The 27,095-nt window shown below is 36.0% G+C and overlaps 1 protein-coding gene across 5 annotated transcripts in view; it reads left to right on the forward strand.

Moving 5' to 3' along the window:
• Positions 1 to 27,095, forward strand: part of XIRP2 (xin actin binding repeat containing 2) — a 72,284-nt gene that overhangs the window by 14,533 nt on the left and 30,656 nt on the right. For 2 of the 5 annotated variants that reach the window (XM_032286620.1, XM_032286617.1), the window contains exons 2-3: positions 9,920 to 10,080; positions 15,705 to 15,839. In XM_032286620.1, the coding sequence (XP_032142511.1) occupies positions 10,024 to 10,080; positions 15,705 to 15,839 (192 nt within the window). In that variant the 5' untranslated portion in view covers positions 9,920 to 10,023. Of the gene's footprint in view, positions 1 to 9,896; positions 10,081 to 15,704; positions 15,840 to 27,095 lie in introns of those variants that run through there. The other 3 variants (XM_032286616.1, XM_032286619.1, XM_032286618.1) reach the window with 3 other exon arrangements.

Here is a 27,095-nt window from a genome sequence, read left to right on the forward strand (position 1 = left end):
AGAAAGAAAGAAAGAAAGAAAGAAAGAAAGAAAGAAGAAAGAAAGAAAGAAAGAAAGAAAGAAAGAAAGAAAGAAAGAAAGAAAGAAAGAAAGAGAAAGAGGGAAAGAGAGAAAGAGAGAGGGATGGAGGGAGGGAGGGAGGAAGGAAGGAAGAAAATATACTATATACCTTCAGTATATAGCTGTGATGCAGATTGAGACAAGGGGACATTTGGATGAAAGCGCAACACCACCTCCCATCCCCTGGGGCATAGTAGATCACTTAAAAATGAGACCCGTGTCCCCTGCTTTGCATTTTCCCTTCTTTACAGTCAACTTTATTCCCTTCTCTGTTCAATTGGACCTAACCTTAACCCCTTCTCAAGTTTGATCTCTGTGGTGACCAAAGCAACGTAGCTGAGGAATTTGCTTTGATTTCTAATTCTAAACTCAAGCTTGCAAGAATGAAAAGGAGCCACTTGTAGCTATGGAAATTCAGCTTATTGGTTTCCCTTTGATTTATCCTTAGATTACACTGAAGTCAATGTCTAGAAAGGATTTATGTTCATATATTTAGGAAGCAGAAAAGAAGTTTCACACCCTTAATTAAAAATTAACTTTGAAATAAAAATGTTATATTTTAATGAAAATATATTTACTTGAGAGACTGTGTAGAGTTGAAAGTTGTATGCAGAAATACTTGAAATCAACTTCAGGGTCAGCTACTTACTATATATTATCTTCTGAGCATTACTTCCTCATCAGTAAAATGGGAATAAACCACCCATTAGATATGGTTGTTATGAGAATTAATGGGATAATAGATGTAACATGATTAGCACATTATATTCATTAACTGTTAGCTATCAATATTATAGTATAATATAAGTCTGATTGTACTAGAGAAATGTCCAACAAGAGACTTATGCTATAAAAATATGCACCATCTACAGGCATTTAATGATTCTAATTTATTAGACTATTTCAATGAAATTTAAGTCATTTTATTCAATTATTGATTTTTTTAAACTGGCCAAATCTCTAAGCTAACTGATTAATTTAAAAATGTTTAATAGCAGTATGATTTGATTTTCATATATATCCAAACTAGCAACATTTTTATACTAATGACTACCTGACTTCTGATTAAATTTTCTTAATTCATAAATGCTCTGGTACCAGCAGTACTTCTCATGAGGTGATAGGAGCTGCAAAAGACAGAGGACATGTCTATTGAAAAAGAAGTGACAGCAGTTGGAAGTAGCAGTCCTATTATACAGAGAGATTAGAATCTAACTGGATGCTTAAGCTGAGTCTTATCGGGTAGGCGGGCATTTCTTCTTTGGGACATGAAGAGTAGCTTCAGAGATGTCTCCATCATGTAGTGGTTTGTGTATTTATGTGTCTGTGCAATTTGGGGAGCTGGAACTGAAATATGACTTTAAAAGTATCTAGTATGTAGCAATTTGCGACTTGGACAGACATGTGTATGTGTACAGTGAATGTTTGTGTCAGTGTCCTATCGCTGCTGCACCAAATTACCAAAATGCAACAGATTCCAGTAGCACTCATCTATTATCTTACAGTTCTGGAGGTCCGAAGTCCAAAGTGGGTTTCACTGGGAAAAAAGTAAGGTATTCACTATGTCAACCTTCCTCCAGAAGATCTAGGAGGAGAATCTGTTTATTTGTCTTTTCCAGCTTCTAGAAGCTGCCTGTATTCCTCAACTTGTGGACCTTAGTTCTACCTTCAAAGCCAGCAGTGTTGAATATTCAAGTCAATCTCCTCACTCTCCCATTTCTGTCATCACATCTCCTGTCTAACTCTCCTGACTCCCTCTTTCACTTTATAAGGATCCTTGTGATTACATGGAATCCACTTGGATAATCTAGCATAATCTTCTCATCTCAAAATCCTCAACTTTATCATATCTGCAAAATCCCCTTTGCTAAGTAAGCTCACATATTCATAGGTCCTGGGGATTAGGATGTGAACATCTTTGGCGGACCAATATTCTGCCTACTACAGTGCTGAATTTTGTCTTCCTTCCAGTTACCTGGATTTAAAGGATGTCTTCCAGTATATGGTGAACCAGGCAAATACTAGCTAGTAGGGGCTTAGTAAGAAAGTAAGAACTAATCCTTTTTATAAACACAGGAGATCTTCTTTTCTTAATGTATAAAGCCCAAGTAATCAGATGAATGGATGGATTTTTCGAAAGGTGACAAGTACACATACGATAATAATGCATTTTGGGGGAATAGGGTCATAGGGAGGTTAGTTTAAGAAATTGAATCTGAGTCACTGTGTTCATTTGCTGGAAAAAAAATGCTACAAGATGGTTTTTGTGCTTACTTCCACTCATTTTTATTCCCTCACCCTTCTTCTCCATGTTTTTTAAGAACTCTGAATTAATGCAGGGCTGTGCTGTAAACTTCCTTTCATTTTATTCTCCATCTATTTATTGGTTTTATAATATTCAAATGAGGATAAGAATATATAAAACTCAAATTGATTACAAATTTCACTTGGCGGTAGCATTCTGAATGCTTAAAATGAGATGAATTTTATTATTAGCTGAGGGATTTGCAAATATTAAGAATTATAGAAAAATTTATTCATGCTAATGGCTCTGAGCCTATGATATGTGTATTGGTATGATATCCTGCACACAAATCCAAGATGGGTTATAGATCATGTATTTAGGTTTGATAGAATTTAGTTCATCATTTTCCCAATGGAGTTCTAAATCAATTTTTTTTCAAGAATGAAACAGCTCTTCATAATGCATCTGGAATAAAGTAGCAAGGCTATTGATGTGTCTTGCCTTTTTGAAGCTGGTATCTATGATAGCTTCAGCTTTGCAGCTTCCAGGGGATTCACCAGCACATTTTGCCTGGTTCTTAGGTGGCATTAAATGAAGGCTTCTTACGTCAGTTTTAGCAAATTTCAAAGAAAAATAATAAATTCTGTTTTTTCTGCTAAACAGTTTAAATTATTGTTAACTTTAGAATTTATTTTGTGTCACAGTTAGACACTGAACTAGCCACCTGGGAATATTATGGATATTTTTATTGTATATGCAGTGTGAGTCAGTTCATAACAGAAAAAGGCATCTCTTTGTTGTTTCCCTCATTTGTTTACTGGGCGTAGTGATTTTGTTTGTTGTTGAACACCGGTCCTTCTTAAGAGGTAGCATCGGAATTGGAGTTACAGAGACTGAGGCCAGATTGCTGAGCTTCCCTTCCCAGCTCAAAACTCACCAGCTGCTTGAACTGGTGCAGGTTTTAGAAACTGTCTCTGTTTCCTTTTCTGTAAAATGGAGATAAAAAATAAAATAGCCTATATCTCCTAATATGATTGAGAGTATTACATGGATTAATATTCTGACACATAGAAAGCACTTTATACATATTTACTATGAATTTTTTACTTGTGAATCATTCTTTCAGGTCCTTTATCCATTTTTCAATATTAGCACTTTTTTCTGGCTTATGAGTGTTTTTTTACTGAAACTAAACATGTGTATTTATTATAATTATCCTTTTCCAATTTTTATTTTCTCCTACAAATTTTGCTAAAAATATTTTTACTTTGAATTCTTATGCTTATGAAGTCCAGTTGAAACCATTTTAAGAACTACTTCTATTTCTCTAAAGATTCATAATTTAAAAAAAATATTTAACTCTTTAGCCCATCTGGTATTTCATTTGCAAAATGCTGTGAGGTGGGGATCTCTTAACATTTTCCTCAAAATCATTACCCAATTTTCTCAACACAATTTGTTGACAGTGCTGCAGTTTCATCTCCTTTTGCATATTTCTCTAAAACACGTATTCACATGGCCAACTCCTTCAGGATCCCCTTCAGATGTTCTATGTTTCAGGATGCCTTTCCTGACACGTGCTTCACTAACTATACCCAGGAGGATTATGTCCTCACTGTAGGCTCCCAACTCAACTGGTACAAGCCCATTACACACTGGCTATAATACCTTGTCCCTCCAACTATACTGAAAGCCCTGAAAGATGAATGTGAATGTATCTTATGCTTTTTGTAGATAATCAATATTTATTTCCTGATAATGCATATGAATATACCTTATCAATTACATAATTACATAAACCTTATTAATTGTATAATTATATAAGTATATAATTCAATTTATATATAATTATGTAATTCAAAATCATTTATTTTTGAGCTTCCATCTGGCAAGGTGTAGAAAGATAAGTTAAAGTCACCCACAGCTATTATTTTCCCAAAAAGGTTTTCTTTTCCTTGTTACTAATGGCCTTTTATGTTGCTGTACTGTGCTAATCAGCATGTAGCCATCAACAGTTATTCCAGCTTCATAGTGAATGGTATCTTTTAAATATAGAATGGTCCTCTATCTCATTTAGTATATGAATAATTTGTTTTTAAGGATACTTTTCATGAAAGTAGCATAGTAATGATAACTTTTCTTCATTTATATTTGCCTGGTAACTTTTTGACCAATATGTTTTTTAAATTATGTTGCTTGTTTTGTATCTATTTATTGCACATGGTATATCATTAGGTTATTTGCCTTCATCCTTCGATGAGGAGTTTGACCTCTGATTATTTCTGTAACTAATACTTTTAATTATAAACAAATAAATTAACTATTTTTAAGCCTGCCTCCTTATTGTTTAGGCATTATATTTCAAGGGCCTTTGTTTTCTTTTGGGTTGCCTTTTGTTATTACATGCTCTGTGTTTGATTTTTTGTTGCCTTCTCACATGGTTATCAACTTGGACTCATGTAGACTCTGGTTCACAAAACTAAAATTTCAGTAACCAGTAACTGGTTCTCTAATTCCCTTTAGTGTTTGGCATCATAAAGGAAACATCTAAGGATATCTGAATGTTGCTTTTTTATCACAGATAGTCTTCATGTGTCTGCATAACTATAGAATTCTTCTTTTTCCATGAACTTAAAATGTTCACCAGGATTTGCCAATATGTTGGTATGTTTAAATTAACTTTATTCCTGGGTTGTGGTAAATATTTTCAATCTACGCCATAATTTCTTTTTTTGCACATTTTTTCTTCTAGTATATCGTATTTCTTCTACCTACTCCCCGACCCTGGCACTGAAATGCCTGTAGTATGGATTTTACTCTGTTTTCCATCTTTGCAGTATTTCCTATTGCTGCTAGTATGCTATTGATTTTCTTTTCTATAGCATATATTATCCAATTTACTGCCTTCAATGTGTATTTTAATTCTTCAAAATGTTTGAATATCTTTAGTTCTTTTCTCATCTTTGGCAAATGTCTTGTCTTCTGATTTCACCTGAGCCAAGTCTCTGCTATAAATCAGACATGGCCCATGTTAGCTTCACAACCCAGACACTACCAAGTGGTCTCTGAAAGCAATAAGTAGTTCAAAGTGCTTTCCATTTTATTCTGTAGACTTTCGCATTGTCTCACAATGGGAAGGCAGAAGGGAAAAGAAATGAGATGACTCATACAAATTTAAACAATGTTTAAGCCCCTTTTAAAGCACCAATATTAATATATCTCTCTCCTAGTAATATCAATTGTATTGCTACACAGTCATCCTTTCCATAAGACGATCCACAAGTACAATTTAAGAATATCTCTCATACTTTGAAAGTAATAAGATGTTTTTACATTTAGAGAATGTGATGAGATGCAATCTGGCTTTAGAAATAAGACCGTGACAAAGCTGTTGGCCTTGTGAACCCAGACACAGTAAGTGTCTTCCGCACATATTTTTTCAGGCTCTGCCTATATTTTTGAGCAACACATTGACCATAACTCTACGTATCAAGCCACTGACGTTTATTTCCAAATTGTAACTCTATGAAAAATTTAGGATCATATTTATAACTTACTTCAGATTTTTTGATAATTGCTTAATGGGAAATGGTAGATTTTTCACTTCTTAATGTTGTAAGAACATATCATTTTTATAAATCACTGAATTCCAAATTTGAAATTTCCTGAACAGCTAGTTTAGAATGGTTCATAACGTATCTATCAATAATCTTTTTGAAATGTCTCTCTATATTAATCTCTACATATTCATAATTCTTTATCTGATTGTATAATTTGTAAAATTAGGAGAAGATTCTAGAATGTATTAATTACATTGACTATTCCTAATGGTTTTCTGTCTCTGATATCTTACCAACTTTAAGGAAGCACAGGCGGTAGCTATGCAATCCTTTCTGTTACGGACTGCAAATATGTGAATGATTGGTTGAGAAAGGAAGTGTTCTGCCTTATAAATATTGTACTACTGTGTGTTTTTTAAATGTTTTAAACATGGACTCTCCATAGAAAATAAAATTCAGGAAGGCATAATGAATTTTTCTAACCTGGTCAAATTTTATTGATCGATTTAGTTTGTTTCTAAAAACTGCAGAAGAAAAGCATGTTTTGGGCTTGAGAAAAAACATCTCTAGTCACACAATTTCTCATGGTTTAAGAATCTAAAAGTGGGCATAAGTCGGAGCTATCTATAGTATATGACTTTTTCTATTATACTGAAATTACAATGTAAATATTTTTTCTAAGAACCTCAAAACCCTTATAATAGACATTCTTATATTTGATATCTAATAGTTGCCATGATAATAGATTGTATTTTTTAGTGATTCATCTTCTTCCCAAGTGCTTCTCTATATGTTTTTACTGCTTTGTATGATGTATTTTATTACACAAAGACTGAATATTTTGAATACATTATAAATTATTTTCATATATGTGAATAAATGCATGCTTTCTATATTTAGTGCACAATGAATTCTAAGCCCAGCTACACATTAACTCAAGATTTGGGAGAATTCACTGAACTTCTTTGGATTTTGGATTACTCATCTGTGCAATAAATTACTTCTAAGCCTTAGAGGTGAAAACTTCCAACAAAATGATTTATTGATATTAATATTTATGATGCTTTCTAAGAGTAATAGTCATTTGAAAATTTAAATTTTCCCTTCCTTTTTTTCACAGAGTACTTTAGCTTTTTAGTTTGTTCCTTTCCTGTCTGACTTGCATAATTAGTTTTATCATTCCCTATTTTTCCACAAGTATTGTATGACAATAAGCCTTATTTGTTCTCTTAAGTCTGCTTTCTCTTTAAATAATACCATAAACCCATTTTATACTGCTCTTCAAACTCAATTGCATCAAGCCTTGTGGAATTGAGTATTATGAGGTCAAGCACCTCATTTTCCTCTGTACCCCCAAGGAAGGGGCTTACTTGTGTACCCTAAAAATTTACATCAGGTGTTATCAGCTATAGGTACACTGCATTATAGTAGACTGTGCAGGAAGTGTCACCTCATTTTTCAGATTAATAAATTGATTGATATTGATTAGAGGGTTAGGAAATAATATGGATACAGCCTAAGGGTCCAAGGTAATTTTTGTAATCCAACACCCTACCTGAGTATGCAGTCACTGATGGGGGAAAAACAGGCGGGGTGGGAGCAGGAACAAAGAGAGGGCCTTTTCTATGATTATCCGAAATGGCCATGAGCAATGGAACCCAAATATCTCAATACTCAGGCCACTGATTTCTTTTTGACAAATAATGTTGGACATTTTGTCATTAAAAAATGTTTAAAATCAAATACTTGAAAGAGAAATACTATTTGTAAATTTTAGCAACAACAAAAACAAAAGCCTGACCTATTAAGATTATGAAAAGAATGGCATCTTTTATGGATAATACAAGGAATAAAATTTATATTTTAATGTGCAAAAACTTTAGGGTGCTGTGTTCAATAAAATCTATTTGACATTCTTTCGCAGCAAAGTAAGAACAGCACATTGAATGTAAACTGAATTCATCTGTGCAGATATATAATCTGCAGGGAAAAATAAAGAGCTTTTCCACAGCATGTGAAAGTCTTTCAGTGATTCGTGGGAATCTCTTTATCAGAATCAAGTGGAAGAGTCTTTTGCATGGCTATGAAGTCTTGGATGACAGGAGAATTTCAAAGATAGCTACCATTTGTTGTGAACATAATCAATGTTGTACAATCAGCATTCATATAATACAATGTCTTATTCCTTTTAATTTTTATCTTTTTGATAGCATGTTAAGTATTTTTACTATTTTAATTACAATATATGAAAGTGTTTACTGAATAAGAAGTCTCTATGGAAAACTATATACTCCAGGAAGGTGTCAAAATGAAAATGAGTTTTAATTTTTTCTAGGCCACAGAAATTGTTCTCAGCGGCTGTTGTGTACATAAACCTTGAAGACACTAATAGAAAAACCAAGCAATTCAACAAGATGGTTAAATGCCTGGGCTGAGAGCTGAGGGAAGAGAGAGAAAAATGGGGAAGGGAGGGAACAGCTTGGCTTTTATTTGACGTTATTTGGGCCTTGGTTGATAGTGATTAAATTATACCAACCGAAATAAGAAAGTACTACAAAGAGCTCTACCCTGTAAGCCCCAGAAACTACCAGACCTAAGGGTGAAAGGCAGGAGATGCATGAATGAGTGATGCAGATATGTAAACTCACATACAAAAGCACATATATACATACTAATATCATGCCCTTGAAATAATTTTGGAAACAAAATCATCTAAGACTGAAAAGTAGGCTGGGAGTGTTGGCTCATGCCTGTAATCCCAGCACTTTGGGAGGCTGAGACGGGTGGATCACCTGAGGTCACGAGTTCAAGACCAGACTGGCCAACACGACGAAACCCCATCTCTACTTAAAATACAAAAATTAGCCAGGTGCGGTAGTGCACACCTGTAATCCCAGCCACTCAGGAGGCTGAGGCAGGAGAATTGCTTGAAGTCAGGAGGAGGAGGTTGCAGTGATTCGAGATCATGCCACTGTGCTCCAGCCTGGGCGACAAGAGCAATACTCTGCCTCAAAAAAAAAAAAAGAGAGTGAATAGTAAACAATCAGGTAGAGGGATGACAACAAAGATCAGTAGATTAAATAAGAAAAACTAGCTTTGAGATCAGTTCTGGCATACATAAGCTAAATAGCCTTGGAGAATCACATTAAAATGGAGGGTCTTTATGTACCTTTCACATAAGGAAACATTCAGGCATATGTTTTCTTCTGCCTAAAAGGCATTGATTAGATTGGGTTAGATTCCATGGTCTTTAAGATTATTCTGTTTCTAACAACTGTTATTCTGTGATTGTGCAATCAATCTTTCACACCTTTTCCTGATATGTACTTCCTCCTACCCTGCATTTTTGCCAAGTAGATGGCTTAAGTGGGTAAATATTAGGCTCCCTGAAATGGGTGCCTGAAAAAGCTGTTTCTAATGATATTGTTATTTCTTTCTTATGTAATACATGCCTCTATGAAGAAAAGAAAAAGAAATCCACAGCCTATAGTATTCACAGCATTTGCATATTTTAGCCAGGTATATCTCCTTTAAGGTTGAGGGGTGAGGAGAGAAGCTAGGAGCAATTCTTAGGCTTGTTATTAGAGACTTCGTCAAACCATATTCAAATCTGCCACTTATTAAAGGTGTGATCCTTGGAAAGGTTTGTAATAGTCATGACTCTCTATTTTCTTATATAAATTTTAGAAAATAATATTGCCTACCTCACAAGATTATTAGAAAAGTAATTTTGAAAATGCACATAGAATTTAGCATAAATTCAAAATATAGTGCATGACAAATGTTAATTTTTATTATATATCTGTTACTAAATAACTATTTCTCATCATGGTAATTGCAAGAGTAGGAGAGGGATAATTTTTTTCTGTTTACGTAAGTTTATGCTCTTATACACACATTTTGTAACTTTGCTTGAAAGCTTGAAGGAGATGATCATGAGACATTGAAAATATTGTGAAATGCTGCAGTCTATATTGTTTACTAAGATCAAATATTTTAGCTGTTTTCTTCTTAAAGCTTAACACATATCTAAGCATGCTCCATTTCCCTTCAGAGACTGTTGGCCCTAATAAACCTGAGCGTGGACTTGCAGAAGACAGTGCTGCTCGGGGTGACGGTGTGTCAGACATCCACGAGGTGGTCTCCCTGAAGGAGCGGATGGCGAGGTACCAGGCAGCTGTTTCCAGGGGTGACTGCCGCAGCTTCTCTGCTAATGTAAGCTACTCCTAATGGTTTTGCATTAGACGATATGCTTACCATCTGTCCAAATTTCCTTTTTATATTTGAAATGTAAGAATACTACTGGACAGGGGCTAAAGTAGAAAGAGTACAAAATTAATGTGTGTAATACATCCAGACGATCTGGATGTAAGCTTCAACTGTGCCGTGGTACTTATTAATTGCCTAAATTTGAACTATCTTTTTTTTTTTTTTTTTTTGAGGCAGATTCTCACTCTGTCACCAGGCTGGAGTGCAGTGGCACAATCTTGAATCACTGCAACCTCCGCTTCCTGGGTTCAAGCCATTCTCCTGCCTCAGTCTCCTGCGAGCTGGGACTACAGGTGCACCCCACCACACCTTACTGATTTTTGTATTTTTAGTAGGGACAGAGTCTCACCATGTTGACCATGATGGCCCCGATCTCTTGACCTCATGATCTGCTCCCCTCAGCCTCCCAAAGTGCTGGGATTACAGGCACAAACCACATGCAGGGCCCCTAGCTACTCTCTTAACTCCTCTCTGAGCTTCAGTTTCCTTGGTGGAAAAATGGGGATCATCATTTACCACACCGGCTCTTGGTGAGGAATCAAAGAGACAATTTACATGTAAGCCATAAGGCACTGTATAAACGTGTTATTATCACCATTATTACTTAACCTGTAGATGTTCTCCTCAGGAAGGTTGGGAATTAATTTCAAATTTTAATAACGTGGGTTTGCACGCCACCCTCCTTGGTCTCATATATGGCTCATTGAAATTCACTGGCGGTATAATTTCTTCAGCTTTTCTCATTTCTCTGTATGCACTAAATCCATTAGAAAAGGTTTAATCAACATAAAAATGAGAGAGATTAGCAATGTAGACACTCTGCTAAACCAATTATGATTATAGGAAACTGCAGGACACAGTAAGACCACCAATTTTTAGAGCCAATGCATTATAAAGTCATATTCAAAAGAATTTTGGGGATCTGTATTCTCTGGCCTTCAACTTAATAGAATATAAGAATTTTTTTAATAATTATAACCTGCAAATTAGCCTAGTTGTAGTTGAGAGAGAGAAAGAGAGAGAGACAGAGAGAGATAGAGACAGAGACAGAAACAGAGACAGAGAGGGAGAGAGAGTAGCCGAAAAGGGTGTTGTATTAAAATAGCTACACTTAACATGCTTCTTTACAAATTATTTAGAGACAAGGCTGACTGTGCCAAACTCATTTAAAAATGCAATTCTAGATGACATTTAAGTTTTCACATAGTCATTAAAATACATTTTAGACACAGTTTAGATTTGGAATGAATGTACAGAAGTGACATAAGTACCTAGATCACTTCCAAAATAAACAGTGGCACTACCATACCTCCTGCCAGTCTTCTTCAATGGCACCCCCTGCTGGATAATTGAGGAACTTATTCATGTTCTAAATTAGAGAAATGATTCATGAGGAAACAGTTGATTGTGAAAATACCTAGTTAAAAACTGGTTATTTAGTAAACAATATTTGATTTAGGAAGATTGATCTTGCCAGGTACTATGAGAATACACATTTTAAAAATGGTATCAGAGCATGAGGTATATTTATAATGTGTTTAAAAAGGGAATGTTTACATTGGAACATAGGGATACTAAATGACGCCATTGTTTAATACAAAATCAAAACCTTTAGGGCTAATCTGAGAATGTCTACATATAAAGAATGTAATAATCCTCTCTTTCCTGCCCATATAGACAAGAAAACCAAAAGAAAGTTACTTACAGGAGATTATAAAATTAGATAGTAAGGAGGCCAAGCTAGATTCCTAGTCTCTTGACTCGTGTATTCTTCTAACTGAATTCAACTTCCTCCTCTTTCTTAAATGAGAAAGTATTTTCGGCCCCCAAAATATATATTATACTATATGGTTTGGCCCTAAGCAAGTACTGTGAGAAAGAAGAGCACATATATTATCTCGGCAGAATCCTGGTAAACATCTAAAGCAAAGCAAAAAAATTGTTTATTTAATTATGTGCGTGAAATGCTTGTTCAATCTACTCCCACCCCACACACACACACACCAAAAAAATCATGGCAACTGCCTGTGACTAAGTCTCTATCTCCACAATTAGCCCAAAATTTTAAATGCAAAATCTGGAAGTCACAGAATCAGACCCAAACTGAATCTACTATATATATTTAGTAAACAATATTTGATTTAGGAAGATTGATTTTGCCAGGTACTATGAGAATATACATTTTAAAAGTGGCATCACGGCATGATGATATATATTTATAATGTATTTTTAAAGGGAGTGTTGATATTGAACACATACAGAAACTAAATGATACTGTTATTTAATACAAAATCTAAACTTTAGGGCTACTCTGAAAATGATTACATGTAAAGAATGTAGTAATCCTTTCTTCCCTGCTCATTTTATAGACAAGAAAACCAAGAGAAAGTTACTCATAGGAGCTTATAAAATTAGGTAGTGAGGAGGCCAATCATATTGACACATGTAAAGACAAATGGTTTTTCCTTGCCTTAGACTCAGATGGCCTTTGGCTGTACCTAAATGAAAGCTATGCTCATGAAACAGTGGTGGTCTGTAGAAGTCCCCTAAAAGAGAGGGAGAAGTAAAACATGTTGAGCAACAAATTAAAATGCCAGATTCATTTTCAGGTCTGTGCAATTTTATTCCCTTTACCTTTTTTAATACCCACAAAAAATCTGTGAGAAAAATATTGCTATGCCCTGTTTCTAAGAAAGAAACTGAGTTCAAGAGCTGTAGCCCAAGGTTTCAATTGTCAGGGCTGGAATTAGAATCACTGCCCAATTCCCAAAATTATATTATTTCTGTTATGCCCTATAACCCAAGAACAGTTTTTTTGTAAAAAGAACTTGAGGACTATGTAGTATATTTACCTAGATTTAACTGTTAGGTGTTCAAATTAATGTGTTATTATCAGCATATCCATTAGATTCCAAACTTTGGAGCCAAATAATAAGAAACACAGAATTTTCTAACAGTAAGCTTAAAAATGTTCAACACAAATTTCAGTTATGGGGTCAATGATAACAACATGGATTAGCTGAGACATTTAGAGCATGACACTAAATAAGGCAAAGTCACAGGAAAGGTGCCCAGCTGAGCAAGGAAGCATCACTCCTGGTTATGGCTACAGACTGCTTCTTGAACAAGTCTTGCCATCTCACATGTGTAAACTTTCATCTACACGCTGAGTGGAAGAAGGAAACCTTAGCACCACCACTGAACCGTATCTCAGAAGATTCGTCTCACTTCCGTGAATGAGTAGCTGCAATGGTGTAATGATAGTACCAGGAGTGGTAGGGACAGAATTAGTACTACCATTAAAAATAATCTATGGTGGCCCACACCTGTAATCCTAGCACTTTCGGAGGCTGAGGCAGGCAAATCACCTGAGATCGGGAGTTCAAGACCAGCCTGGCAAACATGGTGAAGCCCCGTCTGTACTAAAATAAAATAAATTTTTAAAAAATGGCTGGGCACGACAACAGGTGCCTGTAATCCCAGCTACCTGGGAGGCTGAGAAGAGAGAATCGCTTGAACTTGGGAGACGGTGGTTGCAGTGAGCCAAGATCATATCACTGCACTCCAGCCTGGGTGGCTAAGCTGAGTGAGATTCCGTCTCAAAAAAAAAAAAAAGAAAAGAATATTTGCATGTGTAATGTAGTCTGTTTCTAAAGTGCAGTGCTAAGGGAATGTAATGAGTATATCCATTTTTTAATCCATTTTGTAGATAAGAGGCAACCTGTCCAGTATAAGAATTGATCTTTTTGTGAAAATGCACTTACCAGGAGAGCATCCAGTGATAAGCATAATACTAAGTCTTGCCAAATTAATTTGCCATGATTTGGACATCATAATGGTTGTTTGAACCAGCAAGGTTCTTCTTAGCAATAATTACCTTAATGTCTATATTTTAATACTTACATATTATCTATCTATAATTTATCCAGCAAAACCATTTATAGAAATTAAATGGCAGAAGGGGTAAAATAAATATTGTGGCCTTAATTCACTCTTCCTCTTTTTCACTGTACCTTTAATGTCAAAAGGGTGCTGTACATTTTTCTGACCTTAACATCCATCAACTAGAAGTAATTGATTAGGATTTATAGTTAAAATTTGTTGCAGAATTTGGCACAATATATACCTAGCTCATTCAAGAATACAATCATCTCTTCTCAGAGAGCCAGCACACATATTCTGAAATATTGGATAGCCCACATAAATGAGGAAATGTTGTTAACTTGGTAAAACAACCACTTGAGTATTTGCTGGTAATTTAGATAATCCTGAATATTAGTCTATAATATTTTGGAGTATAGGAAACTCAAACCCCAAGATAGGTACTACTTTTTAATATGTATTTGAAAAACTGCATATTTGGGTAAAGATCCAGGACCCCCCGAGTCCCCAGTTCATGTTATAGAATCGTCTCAGCTCCAGGGCCCACAGTTACTTTCGAGGTCTTAAGGCTTTGAAGGTTATGTCAGGACTGGGTCAGACCTCAGGAGACCTGCTTTGATTTGAAGTGCTGCCAAGTCTCCCAGTTCCAAGCAGACCTAGAATCTTCCTGGAAGAGGGAAGGCTGGCATGGGGCCTGTTTGCTTGAGAGTTATCCCATCTGGGCTTGAGTGCCTGCTGGGCTCTGGAGTGCACTGAATCATCAAAACCAATGTGCCTGAGCTACTTCTGCTCCTCCCGAGGGGGCATAGTCTCACAAGAATACTCAGGTGCTTTTCAAGTTGCTTCCAATAATATGTATCAAAATTAGTTTTCTCATTTGTGAAATGAAAGTGACAGACTAGAACCCTCCTAATGTTAAAGCCCCCTGATTCTGACATGCCAGTGCTCAGAGCTGATGCCTAGGGTTCGCTAATCCTGGAAGGTGTCGCTGCTGTTTTTCTGTCTGTTCTTTGAGGCCAGTGATGAAGACAGACAGATGTGGAATGAAATTCCAATGCCAGCACTTCTGTTCTAGCTGTGAGAACCTAACAAGCTGTCTTACATGAAGAAGCATTAAATGACAGAATATGTCATTCAATACGTACAAAATCACTTAAGTAGTCACATTACTGATATTAATATTTTTACATAAGGAATGTTCTGAGGCTTTTTATTTTGTTCATCATTATGAATTTGAAAAATTTGGAGTGAGCAAAAATGATTTTAATAATTATTCTTAATAACATGTTGCCTATATAGATGTTTGGGATTTTGATAACAACCTTATTGTGGGTTAAAATTGAACCCATTATTCTAATATCCGCTAGTCTGCATGTTACAGGAGAAATACTGTGCAATCTAATAGATCTAATCTGCAGACATAAAAATGTATCTGAGATTAGAGGGAATCAGCTCAATACTTTGAAGATTCTTCTGACTTTATATCAAAAAACTGATAAATGAGAAAACAATCTAGACAGAATATATTTATTAAGATTTTTGTTAAAGACATACTGAAATAATGGTGTATGTGAATGTCTTTCTAAGATACTGCCTACCAATAAGTGTCAACTTTTTTAAAAATAGCTTGAGAATCCTATCCTGCACAGCTGTAAAGCTGAATTTTCCTTTTTCTTAAATCATCCTAGATAATGGAAGAGTCAGAAATGTGCAGAGTGCCTGGTGGTTTGGCCAAGGTGAAGAAACAATTTGAGGATGAAATTACTTCTTCCCGTAATACCTTTGCTCAATACCAATATCAACACCAGAACAGATCTGAGCAGGTAATACTACTACAGGTGATGGGTTGAAATGCTCTCATTTTGGTGCCAATGTGGAAATCGCCTTTCTTTAGTGATACATTTATTTTCATTACTCATTAACAAGCTCTGTAGCTTTGAAATGTTTTAGAAAATCATCTTTAAAGCATATCTATGTATTTATTTACTTACTTGAAGCATTTTTGCCAAATTTCTACAGACCATGCTGGAATATTCTACCCCTTGTCTTCTAATGTTTCAGACATAAATGAAAATTAAATAGCCTAGGTTAGTCAATAGGTAAATAGAACTGTCGGGAGCAATGTTTATACTGAGCTTCTGCTTCTAGGTTATAATTCATAATAAACTAGCTGCTGGTTGTTTGCATAAAGTTTGAAGCATTATCCAGCTGTTTATTGTGGTGGGGAGTTTTCTGTTTTCTTTAAAATCCTCAAACAGTGAGTAGTAGAGCCTAGATGTTGCATAAAACCACATATTATGACCTCTAAATGTAATCTTATATAAAAATTTTTCCCATTTCATCGATTTCATTATTTCATCATTATATATCACAAAATACTTTCAATAGATATAATGATTTTTGAATGTGAGAATCTTAGTAATAAAACTCATCAGACTTTGAAAAATATTAATAACAATTGCACTGCAAGTAGCTGTACTTAGGCCCACATTTTCCTTGAGGAAGGAGGTAACTGAGGTATTTCTTCAATTTTGTAGTGAGAAATAGAAGTGGATGTTTTTTTTTAAATCCCCAGGACATAGAGAGTTGTCTAATTTTTTTTTTTAATGAAGTAATTGCATGTTATGTGTGGCAGGGGGATGAGGCAGCATATCAGGTAGAATGATTAAAAATCTTATATACGAAATATTATTTGTTTCCTTTTTCTGGCTGTTTGCAAAGTTAAAAATGTACGCTATGGGTATCTCAATAAATTTATGGCAAGATTTCTTTTTTTTTTCTATCCTATGCTATCTCCAGATAATTGATGGCAAGATTTCTTTTTTGTACTGCCTAAAGGAAATTTAATGTAAATAAGTAATTAAGATTAGGCATACTGTGATCTAATTTATAACTATTGAAACGTAGGAGTCTTTGAGTGTGGATGTGTGTGTTTACTTTAAACTGGCCAACAACACAAAATATTACTATCATTAATAGTTTAACAAATTCTATGTAGAAATATCAGTAATGTAGTTACAGACGCTTCACTTTGAAGGGAAGCATTGGGGACTATGGGCTATGGGACTTGTGGATCTTGATTTACGCACCACCTCTGTGACTTTTCAGGGTTACACAGATCCAGGGCCACCATCATGGATGTGTGGCCTGTGCTGTTGCATAGTTCCCTTGCTTAGAAATGCCATCCACTTCGTTTAACACTCTTCTGTCTCCATTTTAAAATTCTCAAGAACTTTTGAACAAAGGACTCTACATTTTCATTTTACACTGGGTCTGGCATATTACATAACCAGTACTGCATCAACCAAATTCATAACCCCCTCAACCTTCAGTTTCTGATGAGTAAGATGGGAAAATCGTTGAGTAACTTGCCTATTTCATGAGGTTACTGTGGAAGTTTAATGTGACAGAGCAATTTATGTGAAAGTATTTCCATTTCTGTGAAACTTGATATTAATTAAGACTCTAATACTACAAAAGACAGAAAACCCAACAAAAAGTGGCTTAAACCAAAAGAAACATTACAGTTTTACAAAAAATAGTCTTGTGGAAGGGAGATTCGATGCAAGTTCCAGTGGAGTAGCTGAACTAGCTTGAATCAACTCTCCAATAATTAAATTTTGGCGACTTTTGGAAACCAAACACTACCTTGCTAGCAGCTTGAAATCAGCCATAGTGAGAATATTTACACCAGGGAAATGGGCAAATGCAACAAATCATTCCTTCTTTTATTTTTTTTCCTTCTTTCAATAACTCTGTTAAGTATGTATCACCTTACCATTGATGTAGGGACTTAAAGTATGGCCCTAGCAAAGTGGCTCAGAGCACAGATATTGGAGCCAGATCATTTGGATTCAAATTCCTGCTCCTTTATGTATTAACTGTTTGACATTAGGCAAGTTTCTTAACATCTTAGTCTCTCAGTTTCCTCAATTATAAAGCCAATATTATGACAGTATTCACCTCATGAGTTTTTTAGAGTAATAAAGGAGGTAGTATTTGTAAAGTGCTTAAAACATTGCCTGGTCCATTGTAAGCACCACACAAATGTTTGTTCAAACAATAAACAAAGTATCACCTTAATCAGATTTCTTCTTTTTAACCTCTCAGCATCACTTCCACTGGGTTGGGTCCATTCCCATTCAAATTTCCGCCAGTAGCAAAAGGGATGCAGAGAAAGTAAGAGTCTTTTTCCCAAAAGTCCCAAGAAAAAGCCTTAAAGTATCTCTTTGGCTCTGAATGGACTACACATGCTCCTTACATATCTAATTTCTATAGACAGAGGGTGCTGATTGGCTTAAACTTCTGTACCTTGTTTACCTAAGTGGAAGTTCTCAGCATATTATTTTCAATGAAGGATACATACTGGGTAAAAACAAAATCAAACAAAAATATATATCTACTATAAGCTCCTTGCAAATGTAGTTTATTATTATGATACATGTAGTCCCTGCTCTGTGAATGTGTATGAAAGTAATAAAAATCATGCACTAGGAGTCTGAATATTTTCATGAGTCTAGAACTGTAGTGACTTCTCTAAACTTCAGTTTCATTATCTACCTTTAGATAATGTCAAATTTGGTTATGGGGGGAAAATGTAGAAAAACTATGTCTTAGATAGTCAAACTTTTAATGCTGTCTAAATGCACTCTAAAAATCACTTGTTTTATCAGCAGGGATTGTGGGCAAGATGTTTGCTAGTAAAGACAGGTAGTTAATCCTGTCTGTACCTAAGATGTTATCGACTCTGATAGTGTTTTCAATCCCTTTGATGTTGAAAGTGCTTGAGATTTATTTCCCCGCTATTTGCCCCTGGCCAAAAAAATATTTATTTTTTGACATACAGTAATTAATATTAATTTGGAAATCAAGTTTAATTAGAGTTGAAAGAACATTTGTTCTGAATTTCTGAAAATATTTAATGCCACAGTTAGTAATAACTTAATAAGGTATAATAATAAAGTCCCTGTTTGCTTCCTGATGTATTGAAGTCAGGTGTTTCAGGATAATTAGCTGACTCTTTGGTAACAGTTTGTCTGGAAGATCAGCAATTGGCCTACACAAATTTTGATAATTAAGCTATCTCTGAGATTAAAGATCTCTTCTTTTGCTGATAGATTAGTCTGTGTTACATCTAATGAAAGGGTGATTCTGAAAGAGAAAAAAAGGTGTATATATATAGGAACATTCATTTATACCAGACATTTTAAACTTAGGGTGATGTTCCATTTATGTATTCTAGACTTGCCATGCTTTTATGTTCTGTTTGTTAAACAGTTAGCCATATCCCTCCTAGCCTGCAGAGTATGCTCATGAAAATTAGGAAAAGGAGCCACTCTGGGTCGCTGGGGGAGAGCATTAGGTGGTAGGAGGGGTTGAGCTTCTTCAAAGAATAGGCTGGGGAACATTTAATAGGTTCCCTTTGCAATTAATAGTAACCATTTTTAACATTACCCATTTAGATTTTGTTTTTCAAAACAACCATTAATGCTTCCAGTAGATATAAATTAAAACCAACCCTCTTTAAGGGTTTATAAGTCACTCAGCATATCTCCTGCTTTTGTTTTAGGATTGAGTTTTCAGTGTTTTATGCTAGTGAAAATTAGTAGGGCCTTAATGCTAGAATGGAAAGGACGACTTGAGAGAAATGTCTTTCTATCTACTCACTACAACAGTTTCCATTTGGCAAGAATATTTTTAATAATCCATCTACTCAACCTGAAAAGGGTATCTCTAGATATGCTGGAGCATATGTTAGAATAAACATGCTATTGATGTAAAATTGCCATTGCCTCCCTCCTGAGTTGATTTTCACTTGTGCACTCCATGGTTTCTGTGTGGTTATTTTTAGGACCTTCTTCCCCCCCTTTTTTTTCTTTCTCCTTATTTGGAAGCTTTATTAAGATATAATTTGTATACCACAAATTTCACCCATTTTATGAAAACAGTTCAATGATTGTTTAGAATATTTACAGAATTGTGCAGTATCAACCACAATCAATTTGAAAACATTCTCATCCTTCCAGAAAGAAACTTTGTGCCTATTAGTAGTATAGGACTTTCTTTGTGCCACTTTCTCACACTTAGAGTTAGACTTTCATCTTCTTATGTGAATTTCTTTTTCCTTTTCTTTCCTCCATATTTATGCAGCACTGAGGAGCTCTTTGTGAATTATTTCCTGAAGCCTCAGAAGCTGCTTCTTTCCTCAAGTTGCTTTTTTTTTCTTTCTTAAGTAGTGTAAGTAGGAAAGAGCAGATGGAGCTCAAAAAATTTTGGAAGTAATCAGTGCAATCCAGTGCTAAGGTGTTTGCTTTCATGTGGAATTGCTGCACTGAATCCATATCAAGAAGAAAAAGCATTTGTGACCTTTGCCCTGCCACTAACTTCAATGCGCTGAGTGACAGTATATATCTTTCCTCATATATCTGCTATTGCAAAAATTAAAATGAAAACAATCATGTTCTGTAAGATTATGTGAATTTAGAACAATCTCTAGATAATTTTAGGTCAATAAAACCATTTTTGACAGCTTGTGACAGACATAATCTGACTGCTGTGTGTTTTAGACTCTTTAAAGGTGACCTATAATTATTTTCTAGCAAACTAAATGTATTTTTATCAGCTAAATGTCCACATTGCAAAGCGTTTCTCATCTAAGTGCTTTAAACCTGCCTTTAGCTTCCTGCCGCATACATAGTTGTTCAAGATTGCTATTAACAGCCCCAACCTAACCTAGATCTCTATCAACGCACAAGGTTGTGAACAAGAATGTGTCTTGTACTGTCTTTTAATTATGAGCACTATTTTAAAGTGACTATTGTAACTTGAAGTAACAACATTCAAAATGAGGCAATCCGGAGTAATAATTGGGGCTGCTGCCTCTAGAATCAGACGGCCTGGGTTATAATCCCCCAAGTTACCCATCTGTCTTAGTCCACTTTGTGAGGCTATGCTAGAATACCGCAGACTGGTTAATTTGTTAAAAAGAAATTTATTGGCTTTCATTCCTAGAGGCTGAACAGTCCAATGTCAAGGTGCTGGCATCTTGTTGAGGACCTTCTTGCTATGTCATAATGTGGCAGAAAGTGAGACAGTGAGAAGGAGCAAGAACAAGAAGGAGGAACTCACTCTCACTCTATGATAATGACATTAGTTTATTCATGATGGGGGGGTGCCTTCATGACCTAACTACCTCTTAGAGTTCTCACCTCATGATACTATCATGATGGCAAATCCATTTTTTTGTTTTTTTGAGACAGGGTCTTGCTCTATCATCCACGTGGTAGTGCAGTGGTGCGATCTCAGCTCACTGCAACTTCCACCTCCCAGGCTCATGCAATATTCCCACCTCAGCCTTCTGAGTAGTTGGGATCACAGGCATATGCCACCATGCTCAGCTAATTTTTGTATTTTTTTTTTTTTTAGAGAGATAGGATTTCACCATTTTCCCCCGACTAGTCTCAAACTCCTGAGCTCAACTGATTCACGCACTTGGCCTCCGAAAGTGCTGGAATTACACTCATGAGCCACCATGCCCAGTTGGCAATTACATTTCAACATGAATTTTGAAGGTGATAAACATTCAAACCATAGCACCATTTAATTTATTCTAAATAATAACATAACAGGTCATTTTAAGAATAAAATGTCCATGTAAATCTTTTAGTATATTCCCTAACATACATTAATTGATTCACAAACCCTAGTTATTATCATCAGAAATATTGACCCTTAAGCCAAGAGGGGACATCAGTGGCAATTATTCTCAAAATAGCATACGATTCACAAACAATTTATGTATATGTAAAAAGACAAACAAGGACTGTCGTGTTCTGAGCCTCACACCCTGACTTTCTTTTCCGTTCTTTCACCCTGGGAAATAATAATTTTTTAGGAGCTCCATTATCCAAAGATTAGCTTGAAATTGCATACGTGTACATGCTTTGGGCGTATGTTGTTATGGAGTAATCAGTAACTCTAGTGCTTATTTTAAAAATTCTAATAGCAAGTCTCTTTTGAAGAAAAAGCATTTAACTCCAATGGTAAGAAATGAGAAGTTAAAGTGGACCGATTAAAGATATGCTTCAAACACTCTATATAGGTACATTGGGTCCCCACAATGAATAAAAATTTGCTTTTTAAGTGGGAACTAATGGAGAGCATAGCACTGCTTTTGAAGATTGCTTTATTTATAGTATAGTGCCAAGGCACTACGGAGAAGAAAATAATATAGTTAATATACACATGAATTAGGTAGGAAAGGAAAGGCTATGCTGTTAGAATAGAAGAGAGAAAGAGTTGAAGAGGTGTTGGTTTTTTTCTCTTTTTTTCCCATTTATTTATTTTATTGCATTTTAGGTTTTGGGGTACATGTGAAGAACATGCAAAATTGTTGCATAGGTACATACGTGGCAGTGTGATTTGCTGCCTTCATCCCCATCACCTACATCTGGCATCTCTCCCCTTGCTATCTCTCCCTAGCTCCCCACCCACTACCCTCCCTCCCCTATTTCCCCCCAACTGACCCCAGTGTGTAGTGCTGCCCTCCCTGTGTCCATGTGTTCTCATTGTTCAACACCCACCTATGAGTGAGAACGTGTGGTGTTTGATCTTCTGCTCTTCTGTCAGTTTGCTGAGAATGATGGTTTCCAGGTTCATCCATGTCCCTACAAAGGACCCAAACTCATCGTTTCTGATGGCTGCATAATATTCCATGGTGTATATGTGCCACATTTTCCGTGTCCAGTCTATCATCGATGGGCATTTGTGTTGGTTCCAGGTCTTTGCTATTGTAAACAGTGCTGCAATGAACATTCGTGTGCACGTGTCCTTATAGTAGAACGATTTATAATCCTTTGGATATATGCCCAGTAATGGGATTGCTGGGTCAAATGGAATTTCTATTTCTAGGTCCTTGAGGAATCGCCACACTGTCTTCCACAATGGTTGAACTAATTGACACTCCCACCAACAGTGTAAAAGTGTTCCTATTTCTCCACATCCTCTCCAGCATCTGTTGTCTCCAGATTTTTTAATGATCACCATTCTAACTGGCGTGACATGGTATCTCAATGTAGTTTTGATTTGCATTTCTCTGATGACCAGTGATGATGAGCATTTTTTCATATGTTTGTTGGCCTCATGTGTGTCTTCTTTTGTAAAGTATCTGTTCATATCCTTTGCCCACTTTTGAATGGGCTTGTTTGTTTTTTTCTTGTAAATCTGTTTTAGTTCTTTGTAAATTCTGGATATCAGCCCTTTGTCAGGAAGGGAAAGAAAATGTGGAGGAAAAATCTACCTTGTCATATTTTCTGGTTTGTGCAATTGGAATAATGAAGGTAAGTGTATTTCTACAACAGTCTTAATAGAATAAAGCCAGTGTCTGATCAACCTGCTCAGAAATAAGGACCCATATTTACCAGAGAACTGTTGCTATTTGGCACAGGTGTTGGAATTACAAAGACCTTTCTGCAGATAGGCCAGCGAATACTCATAAACCTTCCACAGGCTAAGTGATCATAGTAGGGTCTCAGCTTGATTTCAAAGAAACAAAGAATAGAAACAGCACAAACACTGTTCTCGAGAGGCACACTAATAAGGCTCACAGACAGATTAGATGCAGTAGTCTCACTCTGTTAAAAATTAAAACTCTCATAACAAATCTTCTGCTGAGTTTTTCCTTCCAAATCGAGGCCCTTTAATCTGTTTATCCTCTACAGCTCTTTCTCAGTGACTGTGACTGAGTGGGCTTTGATGATGAAAAGAACACAATAAGATTAACTTTTTAATGCTGAGGCAGAATTGGAAGACCAAGAGTTTGCTAAATAGAGTACAACAGCCTCAACCGGTTATGATCAGTGCTACTCATGCAGCCAGATTTGCACGAGCTGGTTGATGCAGAATTCAGTTGACTGAAGTTATCTATAATGGAACATCTCAGTTCCTGACTATGCCATACAGCAAATCAGCTTAGCTCTATATTAGTGACTTGATTTTCCCTTCAATTCTGCAAGAAGTGGAAATGCAAACGCAAATCCAGTTGGGGGTTTGGAGATGCGTATTTCATGAATTGACTTGTTTTCTCTATGCTGCATTCAAAATTATCTTTGCCATGCTCATGATTGCCTATTTTATTACCGCTTTTCAAAACTGTGTCCATGGCACTGCTTCCTTGCCATTTTGCAGCTGGTCTTCTCCTACTACTCAATCTGTGTCTCTTGTCTTCCTACCCACATCCACCTTCCTACTGCTCTGTAGATTGTGGAAAGATCCCATGTTCTTTTTTTAATAGAAATTGAATCAACAGAATTATATTCTGTGAAGAAGAATCTTGCTCAAGTTGTGAAGTAAATTAACTGCATTTAGAACTGCCTATACCAACCATGTGGAAAACAAAAGCAAAAACACAAAGCAACCACATGAGGACTTACATTTCTCAACATGAAAGATAGAAAAGCCTTTTATTTATGCCCCAGCAAACCATAAATTTTTGCCTTGCCCTCATAAAGGCCTGCATGAGACTGATCCCTCTAAAATGCACTCCACACTCTTCACAAAGCTCTACTCTCCACTCTTCCCCCAGACTTCCTTGGGTTATGGTACAGGGATGTAGTGGTCGCAAGTTTCAATGAGTCCTCTGTCTGTGGGTTCCCACATTTCCCTGGGCCTGAAGCAGGGCATCTTTTCCAAGCTTCTGAAGCATCACCTCCTACCCCTACCATGACTCTACAAAGATTTGGAGCCAAACTATCATCCCTGTTCAGCTGAGGCACGGAAACCCAGTGATAACTGGGCATTTAAGCCCTCTTTATACTGGGTTGTACACTGGAGTTCCCCGGGCAGCCCAGGTAATTCTGATTTAATTGGTCTGGAGAATGCTCAAGGAGCAGGAGGATTTGATAGCTCTCTAGGTGATTCTAATGTGCAGCAATGACTATGACACTGCAGATGTGAGGCAGGATTTGCTATCCCAGAGTTGACCCCTCCCTTCTTGATTTCTGATCTGAGGCTTATTGCCTGCCCTCATCATTCTGTTCACACTCTGATAGCAGGTGCCTTCTTATATTGACATTTCTCTTGAGATACCTACTGTAGTCAAAAAACAAAATAGGAGACTGTGAAGAATCCAGAGAAAGCAAAGGCTTAAAGAAATAATGGTAAAAATAATAAATATTAGCCAGCCAAACAACCAATTACTGATACCTAATCCCAGGTAATCCCTTTACTGGTGGTAGGCTATATTGAAATAGTAGTTTTTGCATATGTATGACATATTAGAATATTAAAAATAAACTAGTTTATAATCCCAGCACTTTGGAGGCCAAGGTGGGAGGACTATTTGAGACCAGTGGTTAGAGACCAGCCTGGGCAACATAGCAAAACCCCATCTATACAAAATAAAAAATATTTTTTAATTAGCTGGGCTGGTGGCATGTGCTTGTAGTCCCAGCTACACAGGGAAGAATGTGGAAGAATGGCTTGAGCCCAGGAGTTCAAAGCCACAGTAAGTCATGATCACCCCACTGCACTCCAGCCAAGAGACAGAATGAGACCCTGACAAAAAAAAGTTTTCTAATAAAATAAATGATAGAATGATATAAATTAACTAAAGGAAAATATGTGAAAACATTAAAAGTAAACAAAACAATCAGAACAAAAATTAAGAAATTAAGGAATTTGTTAATTTATTAGATTGATACACCGATAATTAATTAAAATTAAAACTTTATAATTTTTGCGATCTGTCATTAAAATTTTATTTTCATAGGATGATACAACCTATACATCTGACATGTCTTGGGTTTGTATCACAAAACAATAATACTGTTTTGTGAAAGATAGCACTTTACTTAATTATAAAGTTAAAAAACCTTATTAAGTAATGTAGTAAAACTGTCCATAGTCTTTTAGATCTTAACATAATTAAACCAATGAGTAGACTTTTCCTGGGATTGAAGGTGTGCTCATAAAATATAATAAGACTGTCTTCCATAATCTACTAATATCAATCATATTACATTATAGCCATACACTATAACTCTCAACCTCTGCTAGTCCCAAATGAAGCCAATGGTAAGTGCTAACTGTCTGCTGAGGCATACAGTGATTGACCATAAAGTTTCAATCACAGTCCCTTTGCAACTTGAAAGAAGCCACTTCAGCTTCTTTCTGCAGAACCTATTGGTATATGAGTTATACTGCTAGTGCATGGAAGAATTCACTCCTCCCTCCCCTGGGAGTACATGGCAGGCCATTCCAGTACAGCATCATAAAGGGAAACCCGTTCCCAATCCACACTGTGAAGACACAGGCAGAATGTCTGCATGGGTCTTTTGTGGAACATTGTCTTGGGGAAATGATGTAGTCTGTATAGTGTGTCCATTCAGGCTGGGTTCTTTTACTTTGCTGAAAAAAACTAGATAAACTAATCTTCCTGGTGACTGGGAGGGAGGGTGGGGGGGTGGTGGCGTTAAAAATATTAACATGTAGAGGGTGCCCTGGACCTTTTTCTCAGAAAGGGCCTCAGTGGATAGTGCAGATATCCATTAGTAAGACAGAGTTGCAAGCACAGATCCAATTGCTTTTTAAAAATCATCACTGGTTGCTTTTCCTTCTACTATTCATTTTACTCATTTTCCAAAATAGGATTTGTAGGACCAGGATTTACCCCAATTATTCAAATACCAATACCACAACTTTTCTTCTTAATAGTATCATGGGCCTTCTTTTTCTATAAACCTATTTGTTCCTCTAGAACCTATTTTCAATTTCATTTAGAAACAAAATGTGCACTCACAGATATATCCTTTACTCCTTTAAAATAAACTAGGGTTGCTTTGGGGAAAAGGAGTGCTGCTATTCTTATCACAAGTCGCTGAGTTGTTGAGGAAGTGGCACATAGACTCTTTCCCCCAAAGACAAAAGGAGGTTCCTCCATACTAAATTAGGTGATGTCAAAAAATATTTGATGTTGATAAAGATGTAAATTACATATCTGTTAAAATAATGGAATTTTACATTTTCTTTGATGAGAAATAAATACATCTAGGGAAAGTTAAAATAGAAGAAACGTTTTTATA

The sequence above is a fragment of the Sapajus apella genome, unplaced genomic scaffold, assembly GCF_009761245.1.
Source record: "Sapajus apella isolate SASKATOON/1434 unplaced genomic scaffold, GSC_monkey_1.0 scaffold18, whole genome shotgun sequence".
Taxonomy (NCBI): Eukaryota; Metazoa; Chordata; class Mammalia; order Primates; family Cebidae; genus Sapajus; species Sapajus apella.